Source organism: Tachyglossus aculeatus, chromosome X1 (assembly GCF_015852505.1).
Source record: "Tachyglossus aculeatus isolate mTacAcu1 chromosome X1, mTacAcu1.pri, whole genome shotgun sequence".
Classification (NCBI taxonomy): Eukaryota; Metazoa; Chordata; class Mammalia; order Monotremata; family Tachyglossidae; genus Tachyglossus; species Tachyglossus aculeatus.
This window is the reverse complement of record NC_052101.1, coordinates 49,632,812-49,645,917: the sequence shown is the minus strand read 5'-3', so window position 1 is coordinate 49,645,917 and position 13,106 is coordinate 49,632,812. Positions and strand designations below refer to the sequence as shown.

General features: G+C 49.4%; 1 protein-coding gene and 1 long non-coding RNA gene across 4 annotated transcripts in view; one reads left to right on the top strand and one right to left on the bottom strand.

Moving 5' to 3' along the window:
• Positions 1-5,935, bottom strand: part of PCBD2 (pterin-4 alpha-carbinolamine dehydratase 2) — a 51,016-nt gene extending 45,081 nt beyond the window's left edge. The window contains exon 1 of one of the 3 annotated variants that reach the window (XM_038772125.1): positions 5,848-5,935. In XM_038772125.1, coding sequence (XP_038628053.1) covers positions 5,848-5,850 — 3 coding nt within the window. In that variant the 5' untranslated portion in view covers positions 5,851-5,935. Of the gene's footprint in view, positions 1-2,176; positions 2,222-5,847 lie in introns of those variants that run through there. The other 2 variants (XM_038772126.1, XM_038772124.1) reach the window with 2 other exon arrangements.
• LOC119950124 overlaps positions 5,503-13,106 on the top strand; it is an 11,419-nt gene continuing 3,815 nt past the window's right edge. The window contains exon 1 of the long non-coding RNA XR_005457337.1: positions 5,503-5,711. This is a non-coding gene — a long non-coding RNA (uncharacterized LOC119950124). The remainder of the gene's footprint in view (positions 5,712-13,106) is intronic.

Sequence of the window (13,106 nt, the reverse complement as noted above, 5' to 3'; positions counted from 1 at the left end):
GTGGCCTGTCGGCTACTGTGGGCCAGAGACTCCGCGATTCAATAGCGTGAGGCGGATTTGCACAACCGAACATTTCGTTGTAAATCCACGGCGGAGCGGACAGAGGACGGGCCTGGGAGTCGGAAGGTCCCGGGTTCTAATCCCGGCTCCGCCACCTGTCCGCTGTGTGACCACTTCACGTCTCTGGGCCTCAGTTCCCTCATCTGGAAAGTGGGGACTTAAGACTGGGTGAGGCCCCACGTGGGGCAACCTGATTCCCCTGTATCCACCCCAGCGCTTAGCACATAGTAAGCGCTTAGCAGATACCATAAAAAAAAAAATCCGGTCCCCACAGGGCACGATGCTCGTCAACGGCCACTAGGTGGTGCTACACGCCCGAGCCGTGCCCTCCCAAATGCCTTGGCAGGCGACAATTAAACAATATATCAGCAGCTGATTCAGTGAGCATCTACGATCGGACGACTCAAAAAATAATAAAAAAACACTATACCAAATCACTGACAGCACTTGCGAGCAGTCCCGCACTTCGGGACTACAGCAGATCGACGAAATTGGCACCGAAACCCAAGAGGAAATAGGAATTTTTAATTGATGACAACGGATGATGGATTATTTCCTAATAATCCATCAATCAATCAATCGTATTTATTGAGCGCTTACTGCGTGCAGAGCACTGGACTAAGCGCTTGGGAAGTACAAGTTGGCAACATATAGAGACAGTCCCTACCCAACAGTGGGCTCACAGTCTAAAAGCGGGAGAACAAAACCAAACATACTAACAAAATAAAATAAATAGATGTGTACATGTAAAATAAATAGAGTAATAAATATGTACAAACATATATACATATATACAGGTGCTGTGGGGAAGGGAAGGAGGTAAGATGGGGGGATGGAGAGGGGGACGAGGGGGAGAGGAAAGAAGGGGCTCAGTCTGGGATAATAATGGTATTTGCTAAGTGCTTACTATAGCTGTGTGACTTTGGGCAAGTCACTTCACTTCTCTGTGCCTCCGTTACCTCATCTGTAAAATGGGGATTAAGACTGTGAGCCCTCCGAGGGACAACCTGATCACCTTGTAACTTCCCCAGCGCTTAGAATCAATCAATCAATCAATCGTATTTATTGTGTGCAGAGCACTGTACTTAGCGCTTGGGAAGTACAGGTCGGCAACACATAGAGACAGTCCCTACCCAACAGTGAGCTCACAGTCTAGAAGAGTGGGCTCACAGCTTAGAACAGTGCTTTGCACATAGTAAGCGCTTAATAAATGCCATTATTATTATAGGCCAAGCACTGTACTAAGCGCTGGGGGAGATACAAGGTAATGAGGTTGTCCCGCGTGGGGCTCACAGGCTTCATCCCCATTTTACAGATGAGGGAACCTCAGCGCCGAGAAGTGAAGTGACTTGCCCGAAGCTGATAAGTGGCGGAGCCAGCATTAGAACTCACGACCTCTGACTCCCAAGACCGGGCTCTTGTCACTGAGCCACACCGCATCAACGGTATTTGAGAGCTTGCTGTGCGCAGACCTCTGTGCTGAGCGCTTGGGAGAGAATGCCTCAACAGAGCTGGGGGAGACATGTTCACTGTCCAAAATGAGCTTCTAGTCTAGAGGGGGAGATGGACATTAGTCCAAGTAATCTAAATACATAATAATGACCGTTACTGGGACTTAGTGTGGTTTAGTGGAAAGAGCACGGGCTTGGGAGTCAGAGGTCATGGGTTCCAATCCCGGCCCCACCAGCTGTATGACTTTGGGCAAGTCACTTAACTTCTCTGGGCCTCAGTTCCCTCATCTGTAAAATGGAGATGAAGCCTGTGATCCCTGTGTGGGACACCCTGATTACCTTGTATCTACCCTAGCACTTAGAACAGTGCTTTGCACATACTAAGCGCTTAACACATGCCATCGTTATTATTAGTACTAAATAATCCGTCATCTAGTCAATTCTTAATTTAAAATTCCTATTTCATGTTGGGTTTCTGTGCCAATTTAGCAGCAAATGAAATTTGGCCAAACTTGGGGAAGAGCAAAAGACTCTAGACTGTAAGCTCACTGGGAGCATGGATTGTCACTGTTTTGTTCTGTTCTTTCCCAAGCACTTGGTACAGTGCTCTGCACACAGTAAGCACTTAATACAATTGATTGAATGAATAAATGAATGAAAAACACCTTCATTTTAATTGCAATAGAACTCTCCATTTTGTCTTTGTGGTCTTTTCAGGGAGGTCACCCTTAGGAAAAACACCAGTCCAGAGGGCAACTGGAGAAAGTGTTGCGAACTTGACAGCACAGGTGATGGATCTGAGGAACAGAAACCAGAACGAGGTGGAGAATAGAGGAGGAAAGAACTGCATAGTGAGGTGGAAACTGCACAGGCCTGAGATTTTTATCCTGGCTCTGCCACTTGCCTGCTGTGTGACCTTGGACATGTCACTTCACTTCTCTACACCTCACTTTCTTCATCTCTCAAATGGGTATTAAATACCTGCTCACCCTGCGACTTATGCCCCATTTGGAGTAGGTAGTGTGTCTAACCTGATTTATCTTGCACCTACTTCAAGGCTTAATATGCAGTAAGCACCTAAGAAATGCTACGGCTAATATTATTATTGTTAGGTCAGAGCCGCTCTCCCATTCTGCAAGCGTAAGTCAAGTATTCACTGAGCTCCCATCGGATACACTCACCTATTCTAGGTACCTGGGGGGCTACATTAAAGAAGCCCCTGACTTCAGGCATCTTATGACCTGACCGATTTGCACCCTTAAGCACCCTAAGCCAGGCAGCAAAGCCTTTGAGAGGTCAGAGCAGTGCCAGGGGAGGAAAGGGTTCCGGGTGCAGATGCCGCGTGGCCTAGTGGCTACAGCACGGGCCTGGGAGTTAAAAAGTCTGCTGCGTGACCTTGGGCGAGTCACTTTCAACTTCTCTGTGCCTGAGTTACCTCATCGGTAAAACGGGGATTAAGATTGTGAGCCCCATGTGGTACGTTGACTCCGGCCAACCTGCTTCACGTGTATCCACCCCAGTGCTTAGTACAGCACCCGGCGCATAGACGCGCCTAGCATATACCATTAATAAAAGAAAGCCCGCAATCAGCAAGTCTCCGGGAACACCTGTCTGCGGCCACCTGTCCAGTATGGCTAAAGTGTCGTAAGGGCCTAAGACTCCCTGACCTTCTGGCTTCCCTGTGGGGGTTCAACTTTTCTTCTGCGTGGTTTTATTTCACTGAAACTGTTCAGGTCTCCCACGCCTCTGAAGCCAGGAAGTCCACCATGCCCAGGACCTGCCATCTACTAATAATAATTGTGATACAATTACATAGTTGAGCGCTTTGTGCCAAGTAGTGTACTAAGCACTGGGGCGGATCCAAGCAAATCAGGTTGGACACAGTCCCTTGTCCCACATGGGGCTCACAGTTTCTGTCACCCCTTTTACAGATGATTTTACAGACTTCTGTGAGCCCGTTGTGGGCAGGGATGGTCTCTGTTGCTGAACTGTACTCTCCCAAGCGCTTAGTACAGTGCTCTGCGCACAGTAAGTACTGAAATAAATGCGACCGAATGAATGAGGGAACGTTCATTCACTCATATTTATTGAGCACTTACCGTGTGCATAACACTGTACTATGCGCTTGGGAAGTACAAGTCGGCAACATATCGAGACGGTCCCTACCCAACAACGGGCTCACAGTCTAGAAGGGGAAGACAGGCACAGAGAAGTGAAGTGACTTGCCCGAGGCCATGTAGTGGCCAAGTGTGGCAGAGGCGGGATTAGAACCCATGACCTTCTGACTCCCAGGCCCGGGCTCTAGCCACTAGGCCATGCTCCCCGGCAAAGGTGCAGCAGTCCAGCGTGGGGGAGGCCTCTCGAGGGGGTGAGGGTCCGGAGCTTGTCATGTCGTGATTTTAATAATAATAATAATAATAATAATGGCATTTGTTAGGCGCTTACTATGTGTGAAGCACTGTTCTAAGCGCAGGGGTAGATACGAGGTAATCAGGTTGTCCCATGTGGGCCTCATGGTCTTAGTCCCCATTTTCCAGATGAGGTAACTGAGGCCCACAGAAGTGAAGTGACTTGCCCAAAGTCACACAGCTGACAAGTGGCAGAGGCGGAATTAGAACTCGCGACCTGTGACTCCCAGGCCCGGGCTCTTTCCACTAAGCCACGCTGCTCCTAAAGCAGTTAGAGAATACTGAAGTAGCCTCCTCACTGACTTCACTGCCTCGAATCGCTCCCTTCTCCGGTCCATATTCCACTCTGGCCACTGGATGGTTTTCCTAGAGCCTGGTTCTGGGCATGGATTCCCCCCACCCTACAGCGCGGCTTGGGAGTCAGAGGACTTGGGTTCGAATCCCGGCTCCGCCACTCATCTGCTGGGTGACCTTGGGCAAGCTATTTCACTTCCCCGGGCCTCAGTTCCCTTGTCTGGAAAATGGGGAATTAAGACTGGTTGAGCCCCACGTGGGACAACCTGATGACCTCGTATTCCCCCCAGCACTTAGAACAGTGCTTGGTACACAGTAAGTGCGGAACAAATAATAATAACGATGGCACTTGTTAAGCGCTTACTATGTGCCATGCCCTGTTCTAACCGCAGGAGGGGGATACAAGGTGACCAGGTTGCCCCACGGGGGGCTCCCAGTCTTCCTCCCCATTTTCCAGATGAGGTGACTGAGGCCCAGAGAAGCGAAGTGACTGGCCTAAGGTCACACGGCTGACAATTGGTGGAGCCGGGAGTCGTGACTTTGGATTCCCAAGCCCGTGCTCTTTCCACTGAGCCACGCCGCTTCTCTAATATTCATTCCTTCATTCATTTAATTGCATTTATTGAGCGCTTACTGTGTGCAGAGCACTGTACTAAGTGCTTGGGAAGTACAAGTTGGCAACGTATCGAGACGGTCCCTACCCACAGTCACAGTCTAGAAGGGGGAGAGGGACGGCAAAACAAAACATATTAACAAGTAGAATAGAGTAGTTAATATGTACAAGTAAAATAGAGTAATAAACCTGTACAAACATATATACAGGTGCTGTGGGGAGGGGGAGAGGAAGGAGGGGACTCAGTCTGGGAAGGCCTCCTGGAGGGGTTGAGCTCTCAGTAGTAATAATAATAATAATGATGGCATTTATTAAGCGCTTACTATGTGCAAAGCACTGTTCTAAGCGCTGGGGGATACAAGGTGATCAGGTTGTCATCATCATCATCAATCGCATTTATTGAGCGCTTACTATGTGCAGAGCACTGTACTAAACGCTTGGGAAGTCCAAATTGGCAACATCTAGAGACGGTCCCTACCCAACAGTGGGCTCACAGTCTAAAAGGGGGGCTCACGGGGGGCTCACAGTCAACCCCCATTTTCCAGGTGAGGGAACTGAGGCCCCGAGAAGTGAGGTGACTTGCCCAAGGCCACCCGGCTGCCAATGGGCGGAGCCGGGATTTGAACCCACGCCCACCGACTCCCAAGCCCGGGCTCTTCCCACTGAGCCACGGAAGAGAGGTTGTGCACCGGATCTGACAGGAGGCGAGAGCCAGAGAGCGCGCTCGGAGATCCCCTCTACGTATGTGGCCGGGGCGGACAAAATGGAGGTGGCATTAAAGAGTCCTTCCACAACGGGGGCTCTGGAGATGCTCTGCTTTTCTCTCCGTGATGGGGAAAAGGAGCAGAGCACGGTAAGCGGGCCTCCCAGTCGACTCCCACTTAGGTATGTGCCATCTAGGAGGCACTCTGAGGCCACGGGGTATTATTCTGAGTCTAACGAACCGCCTGGGGGGGGGGAGGGAGGGTCCGTCCATCCGTCCGTCCGTCCGTCCCGGGGCGGAGGGGAGGCCCGGGCTCACCATGGCCGACAGGTTCCTTTGCCGGGGGCAGCGGGAAGCCGCCAGCCGGCGGATCCCGCGCACCAGCACCGCCGCCGCCGCCGCCGTCGTCATGGAGACGCCCCCGGTCCCGGGCCCCGCCCCCGGCCCCGCCCAGGGCCGGCCGAAGTGCTGCCGGAGCCCCCCGGGGCCCCGGGCCTCCCGTGCCCCCCGAGCCCGGCCCTCTCCTCAGCCTCCCCGGCCCGGCCCGGCCCGTGGGTCGGGGGGGAGGCCGCCGACAGGCCTCGCGGCCCTTCAACAACCACAACTTTATTGACAGCGGCCGCCAGGACAAGGCCCCCGAGCCCCCCGGCCCCCCCTGCTGGCCGCCAAGGAACACCGCAGCACGGCCGGCCAGCCCCGCCTTCTCGCCCGCCCGCTCGTTCGTTCATTCATTCATTCGTTCATTCATTCATTCAATCATCATCATCGTCATCAATCGTATTTATTGAGCGCTTACTGTGTGCAGAGCACTGTACTAAGCGCTTGGGAAGTACAAATTGGCAACATATAGGGACAGTCCCTGCCCAACAGTGGGAACATACCCAACAGAGGGCTCACAGTCTAAAAGGGGGAGACAGAGAACAAAACCAAACGTACTAACAAAATAAAATAAATGGACTAGATATGTACAAGTAAAATAAATGAAGTAATAAATATGTACAAGCATACCCAACAGTGGGCTCACAGTCTCAAAGGGGGAGACAGACAACAAAACCAAACGTACTAATAAAATAAAATAGACTAGATATGTACAAGTAAAATAAATGAAGTAATAAATATGTACAAGCATACCCAACAGTGGGCTCACAGTCTAAAAGGGGGAGACAGACAACAAAACCAAACGTACTAACAAAATAAAATAAATGGACTAGATATGTACAAGTAAAATAAATGAAGTAATAAATATGTACAAGCATACCCAACAGTGGGCTCACAGTCTAAAAGGGGGAGACAGACAACAAAACCAAACGTACTAACAAAATAAAATAAATGGACTAGATATGTACAAGTAAAATAAATGAAGTAATAAATATGTACAAGCATACCCAACAGTGGGCTCACAGTCTAAAAGGGGGAGACAGAGAACAAAACCAAACGTACTAACAAAATAAAATAGACTAGATGTGTACAAGTAAAATAAATGAAGTAATAAATATGTACAAGCATACCCAACAGTGGGCTCACAGTCTAAAAGGGGGAGACAGAGAACAAAACCAAACGTACTAACAAAATAAAATAAATGGACTAGATATGTACAAGTAAAATAAATGAAGTAATAAATATGTACAAACCTACCCAACAGTGGGTTCACAGTCTAAAAGGGGGAGACAGAGAACAAAACCAAACGTACTAACAAAATAAAATAAATAGACTAGGTATGTACAAGTAAAATAAATGAAGTAATAAATATGTACAAGCATACCCAACAGTGGGCTCACAGTCTAAAAGGGGGAGACAGAGAACAAAACCAAACGTACTAACAAAATAAAATAAATAGACTAGGTATGTACAAGTAAAATAAATGAAGTAATAAATATGTACAAGCATACCCAACAGTGGGCTCACAGTCTAAAAGGGGGAGACAGAGAACAAAACCAAACGTACTAACAAAATAAAATAGACTAGATATGTACAAGTAAAATAAATGAAGTAATAAATATGTACAAGCATACCCAACAGTGGGCTCACAGTCTAAAAGGGGGAGACAGAGAACAAAACCAAATGTACTAACAAAATAAAATAGACTAGATGTGTACAAGATAATAGATGTGTACAAGTATAATAAATAAATAAATAAATGCGTGCAGGGCACTGTACTAAGCACTCGGGAGGTGGGCAGAGAAGCAGGGACTGAACATGGCGGGCCTGAGGCGAGTCCCTCAATCAATCGTATTTATTGAGTGCTTACTGTGCGCAGAGCACTGCACTAAGCCCTTGGGAAGCCCAAGTTGGCAACATAGAGAGACGGTCCCTACCCAACAGCGGGCTCACAGTCTAAAAGGGGGGCAGAGAACAAATACAAACATACTGACAAAATAAAATAGAATAGATATGCACAGGTAAGATAAATAAATAGAGTAATAAATCTGTACAAACATATATACAGGTGCTGTGGGGAAGGGAAGGAGGTAACATGGGGGGATGGAGAGGGGGGCGAGGGGGAGAGGAAGGAAGGGGCTCAGTCTGGGAAGACCTCCTGGAGGAGGTGAGCTCCATTCATTCAAGCGCTTACTGTGCGCAGAGCACTGGACTAAGCGCTTAATGATGATGGCATTTATCAAGCGCTTACCACGTGCCAAGCACGGTTCTAAGCGCCGGGGAGGTTACAAGGTGATCCGGTTGCCCCCCTTGGGGCTCACAGGCTTCATCCCCATCAATCAATCAATCAATCGTATTTATTGAGCGCTTACTGTGTGCCAAGCACTGCTCTAAGCGCCAGGGAGGTTGCAAGGTGATCCGGTTGTCCCCCGTGGGGCTCACAGGCTTCATCCCCATCAATCAATCAATCAATCATATTTATTGAGCGTTTACTGTGTGCCAAGCACTGTTCTAAGCACCAGGGAGGTTACAAGGTGATCCGGTTGTCCCCGGTGGGGCTCACAGGCTTCATCCCCATCAATCAATCAATCAATCGTATTTATTGAGCGCTTACTGTGTGCAGAGCACTGGACTAAGCGCTTGGGAAGTACAAGTTGGCAACATAGAGAGACGGTCCCTACCCAACAGTGGGCTCACAGTCTAAAAGGGGGAGACGGAGAACAAAACCAAACATACTAACAAAATAAAATAAATAGAATAGATATGTACAAGTAAAATAAATAAATAAATAGAATAATAAATATGTACAAACACGTATACATATATACAGGTGCTGTGGGGAAGGGAAGGAGGTAAGATGGGGGAAGGAGAGGGGGACAAGGGGGAGAGGAAGGAAGGGGATGAAGGAACTGAGGCCCCGAGAAGTGAAGTGACTTGCCCAAAGTCACGCAGCTGGCAACTGGGTGGAGCAGGGATTTGAACCCATGACCTCTGACTCTCAAGCCCAGGCTTTTTCCATTGAGCCATGCTGATTGCCATGCTTTTAGACTGTGAGCCCACTGTTGGGTAGGGACTGTCTCTATGTGTTGCCAACTTGTACTTCCCAACCGCTTAGTACCGTGCTCTGCACACAGTAAGTGATCAATAAATATGATTGATTGATTGAGCGCTTACTGTGGGCGGCGCACTGTACTAGGCGCTTGGAAAGTCCAATTCGGCAACAATTGCCCCGCTCTCCTAGCCCACACCGCTCCCTCCCCTTCGCAGCCAAAGGCTCTCCTCCAGCTTCAATAGTAATAATTTTGGTATTTGTTAAGTGCTTACTATGTGCCAAGCACTGTTCTAAGCACTGGGGGAGATACAAGGAAATCAGGTTGTCCCACGTGGGGCTCACCAAGTCTTCATCCCTATCTTAAAGATGAGGGAACTGAGGCCCAGAGAAGTTAAGCAACTCACCCAAAGTCACACAGCAGGCAAGCGGCGGAGGCGGAATTAGAACCCACATCCTCTGACTCCCGAGCCCGGGCTCTTGCCACTGAGCCACGCTGCCACGTGAAGCAGGGCGAGAGAAGCAGGGCGAACTAGTTCCAAGAGCACAAGCCTGGGAGATGGAAGACCTGGGTTCTAACGCCAGCTCCTGTCTGTCTGCTGCGTGACCTTGGCCAAGTCACTTCACTTCCTCTGGGCCTCAGCTGTAAAATGGGGATTAAGACGCTGAGCCCCATGCGGGACAAGGGCTGGGTTCAACCCGATTAGTTTGTATTCGTTCATGCAATAGTATTTATTGAGCGCTTACTGTATGCAGAGCACTGTACTAAGCGCTTGGGAGAGTACAATACAACAATAAACAGACACAATCCCTGCCCACAATGAGCTGATACGTCCTGAATAATAATAATTATGGTATTTGTTAAGCACTTACTATGTGCCAAGCACTGTTCTAAGCGCTGATACAAGGTAATCAGGTTCTCCCACGTGGGGCACACAGTCTTAATCCCCATTTTACAGAAGAGGTAACTGAGGCACAGTGAAGTGACTTGTCCAAGGTCACACAGCAGACAAGTGGCGGAGCTGGGATTAGAACCCACATCCTCTGACTCCCGAGCCCATACATACTCTTTCTACTTAGGCCATGCCGCTTCTCATCTTCCCCAGCTCTTAGCACAGTGCCTGGCACACGGTGAGTACTTAACAGACACCATTTTTTAAAAAAGAACAAAAAACCTACAATATGGAGCTTGCCCGTTTGAGGGTCAATCCCCAGCTTTGCACTGCAGGTGACATGGTCAACGTGGCTGTAAAACTAAATTGTAGGAGTCAGCCAGTCAGTCATTCCTATTTATTGAGCACTTACTGTGTGCAGTGCACTGTAGTAATGTGTAACAGACACATTCCCTGCCCACAGTGAGCTCACGGCAATGCAGAAGAAATGGAAGAAAATGAAAAGAAGGGTTGGGGAAGGCCTTCTGGAGGAGACGTGCCTTGAGCATATGTGACAGCCTTGCTACTTTCAAAAGTGCCTAGTAGAGTGATCTGAACCAAGTGCCCTATAAATACTGCTATTTCCAATCATTCACAACTAATCCACACAGTGCCAATTAAATCCAGTTCATCCCATTTCCTTCACTTTAAATGCAGTGATTCACACCTTAATCAAATCAGTAGTGTTTCCTGAACATCTACTGTGTGCAGGGCACTTAACTAAGGGTTTGGGTCAGTACAATTGAGTTAGATCTTAAAGGCCCCGGGATCTTAAAATCTAGAGGAGCGACATCTATCAAATCAATCAATCAATCAATCGTATTTACTGAGCGCTTACTGTGTGCAAAGCACTGTACTAAGCGCTTGGGAAGTACAAGTTGGCAACATATAGAGACAGTCCCTACCCAACAGTGGGCTCACAGTTTAAAAGGGGGAGACAGAGAACAAAACCAAACATACTAACAAAAGAAAATAAATAGAATAGATATGTACAGAGTAATAAATATGTACAAACATATATACATATATACAGGTGCTGTGGGGAAGGGAAGGAGGTAAGATGGGGGGATGGAGAGGGGGACGAGGGGGAGAGGAGGGAAGGGGCTCAGTCTGGGAAGGCCTCCTGGAGGAGGTGAGCTCTCAGCAGGGCCTTGAAGGGAGGAAGAGAGCTAGCTTGGCGGATGGGCAGAGGGAGGGCATTCCAGGCCAGGGGGAGGACGTGGGCCGGGGGTCGACAGCGGGACAGGCGAGAACAAGGCACGGTGAGGAGATTAGCGGCAGAGGAGCGGAGGGTGCGGGCTGGGCTGTAGAAGGAGAGAAGGGAGGTGAGGTAGGAGGGGGCGAGGTGATGGACAGCCTTGAAGCCCAGGGTGAGGAGTTTCTGCCTGATGCGCAGATTGATCGGTAGCCATTGGAGGTTTTTGAGGAGGGGAGTAATATGCCCAGAGCGTTTCTGGACAAAGATAATCCGGGCAGCAGCATGAAGTATGGATTGAAGTGGGGAGAGACACGAGGATGGGAGATCAGAGAGAAGGCTGATGCAGTAGTCCAGACGGGATAGGATGAGAACTTGAACGAGCAGGGTAGTGGTTTGGATGGAGGGCGGATCTTGGCAACGTTGCGGAGCTGAGACCGGCAGGTTTTGGTGACGGCTTGGATGTGAGGGGTGAACGAGAGAGCAGTCGAGGATGACACCAAGGTTGCGGGCTTGTGAGACGGGAAGGATGGTAGTGCCGTCAACAGAGATGGGAAAGTCAGGGAGAGGGCAGGGTTTGGGAGGGAAGACAAGGAGTTCAGTCTTCGACATGTTGAGTTTTAGGTGGCGGGCAGACATCCAGATGGAGATGTCCTGAAGGCAGGAGGAGACGCGAGCCTGGAGGGAGGGGGAGAGAGCAGGGGCAGAGATGTAGATTTGGGTGTCATCAGCGTAGAGATGATAGTTGAAGCCATGGGAGCGAATGAGGTCACCAAGGGAGTGAGTGTTGATCGAGAACAGAAGGGGACCAAGCACTGAACCTTGGGGAATCCCCACAGTAAGGGAATGGGAGGGGGAGGAGGAGCCTGCAAAAGAGACTGAGAATGAACGACCGGAGAGATAAGAGGAGAACCAGGAGAGGACGGAGTCTGTTAAGCCAAGGTCAGATAGCGTGTTGAGGAAAAGGGGGTGGTCCACAGTGTCGAAGGCAGCTGAGAGGTCGAGGAGGATTAGGACAGAGTAGGAGCCGTTGGATTTGGCAAGCAGGAGGTCATTGGTGACCTTTGAGAGGGCGGTTTCCGTGGAATGTAGGGGACGGAAGCCAGACTGGAGGGGGTCGAGGAGAGAGTTGGTGTTGAGGAGTTCGAGGCAGCACGTGTAGACGACTCGTTCAAGGAGTTTGGAAAGGAATGGTAGGAGGGAGATGGGGCGATAACTATAAGGTGAGGTGGGGTCAAGAGAGGGTTTTTTTAGGATGGGAGAGACATGGGCATGTTTGAAGGCAGAGGGGAAGGAACCAGTGGAGAGTGAGCGGTTGAAGATGGAAGTTAAGGAGGGGAGAAGGGATGGAGCGAGAGATTTCATGAGATGAGAGGGAATGGGGTCAGAAGCACAGGTGGCCGGAGTAGCACTTGAGAGGAGGGAGGAGAGCGCCTCTGAGGATACTGCCGGGAAGGATGGGAGAGTAGCAGAGAGTGTTGAGAGCCGGGGGGTTGGAGAAGGGGGGGGAAGTGACTTTGGGGAGGTCGGACCTGATGGATCCCAAAGCAGTAAGCCAGATATTGCCTCCAGACTTAGTTTTGGGCTTACTTCCCTTCTTCAGAACCCCTGTTTTTCAAAGGTACAGCATTTGCTTTTTGCCATAAATTTACTTACATTCACATTTGGTTCCTCAACCCCATTTTTAACTCTACACCTGATCAGATATATTTTAGGGCTGGACTGCTTTAGCAGTATTTGATTTAAAAGGCACTGTTCCAGTAATAATAATAATAATGGCTTTTGTTAGGCACTTACTATGTGCAAAGCACTGTACTAAGCGCTGGGGAGGATATAAGGTGATCAGATTTTCCCACGTGGGGCTCACAGTCTTAATCCCCATTTTACAGTTGAGGTAACTGAGGCCCGGAGAAGTAAAGTGACTTGCCCAAAGTCACAGAGCTGACAACTGCCAGAGCCGGGATTCGAACCCATGACCTCTGACTCCCAAGCCCGCGCTCTTTACACTGAGCCACGCTCAATA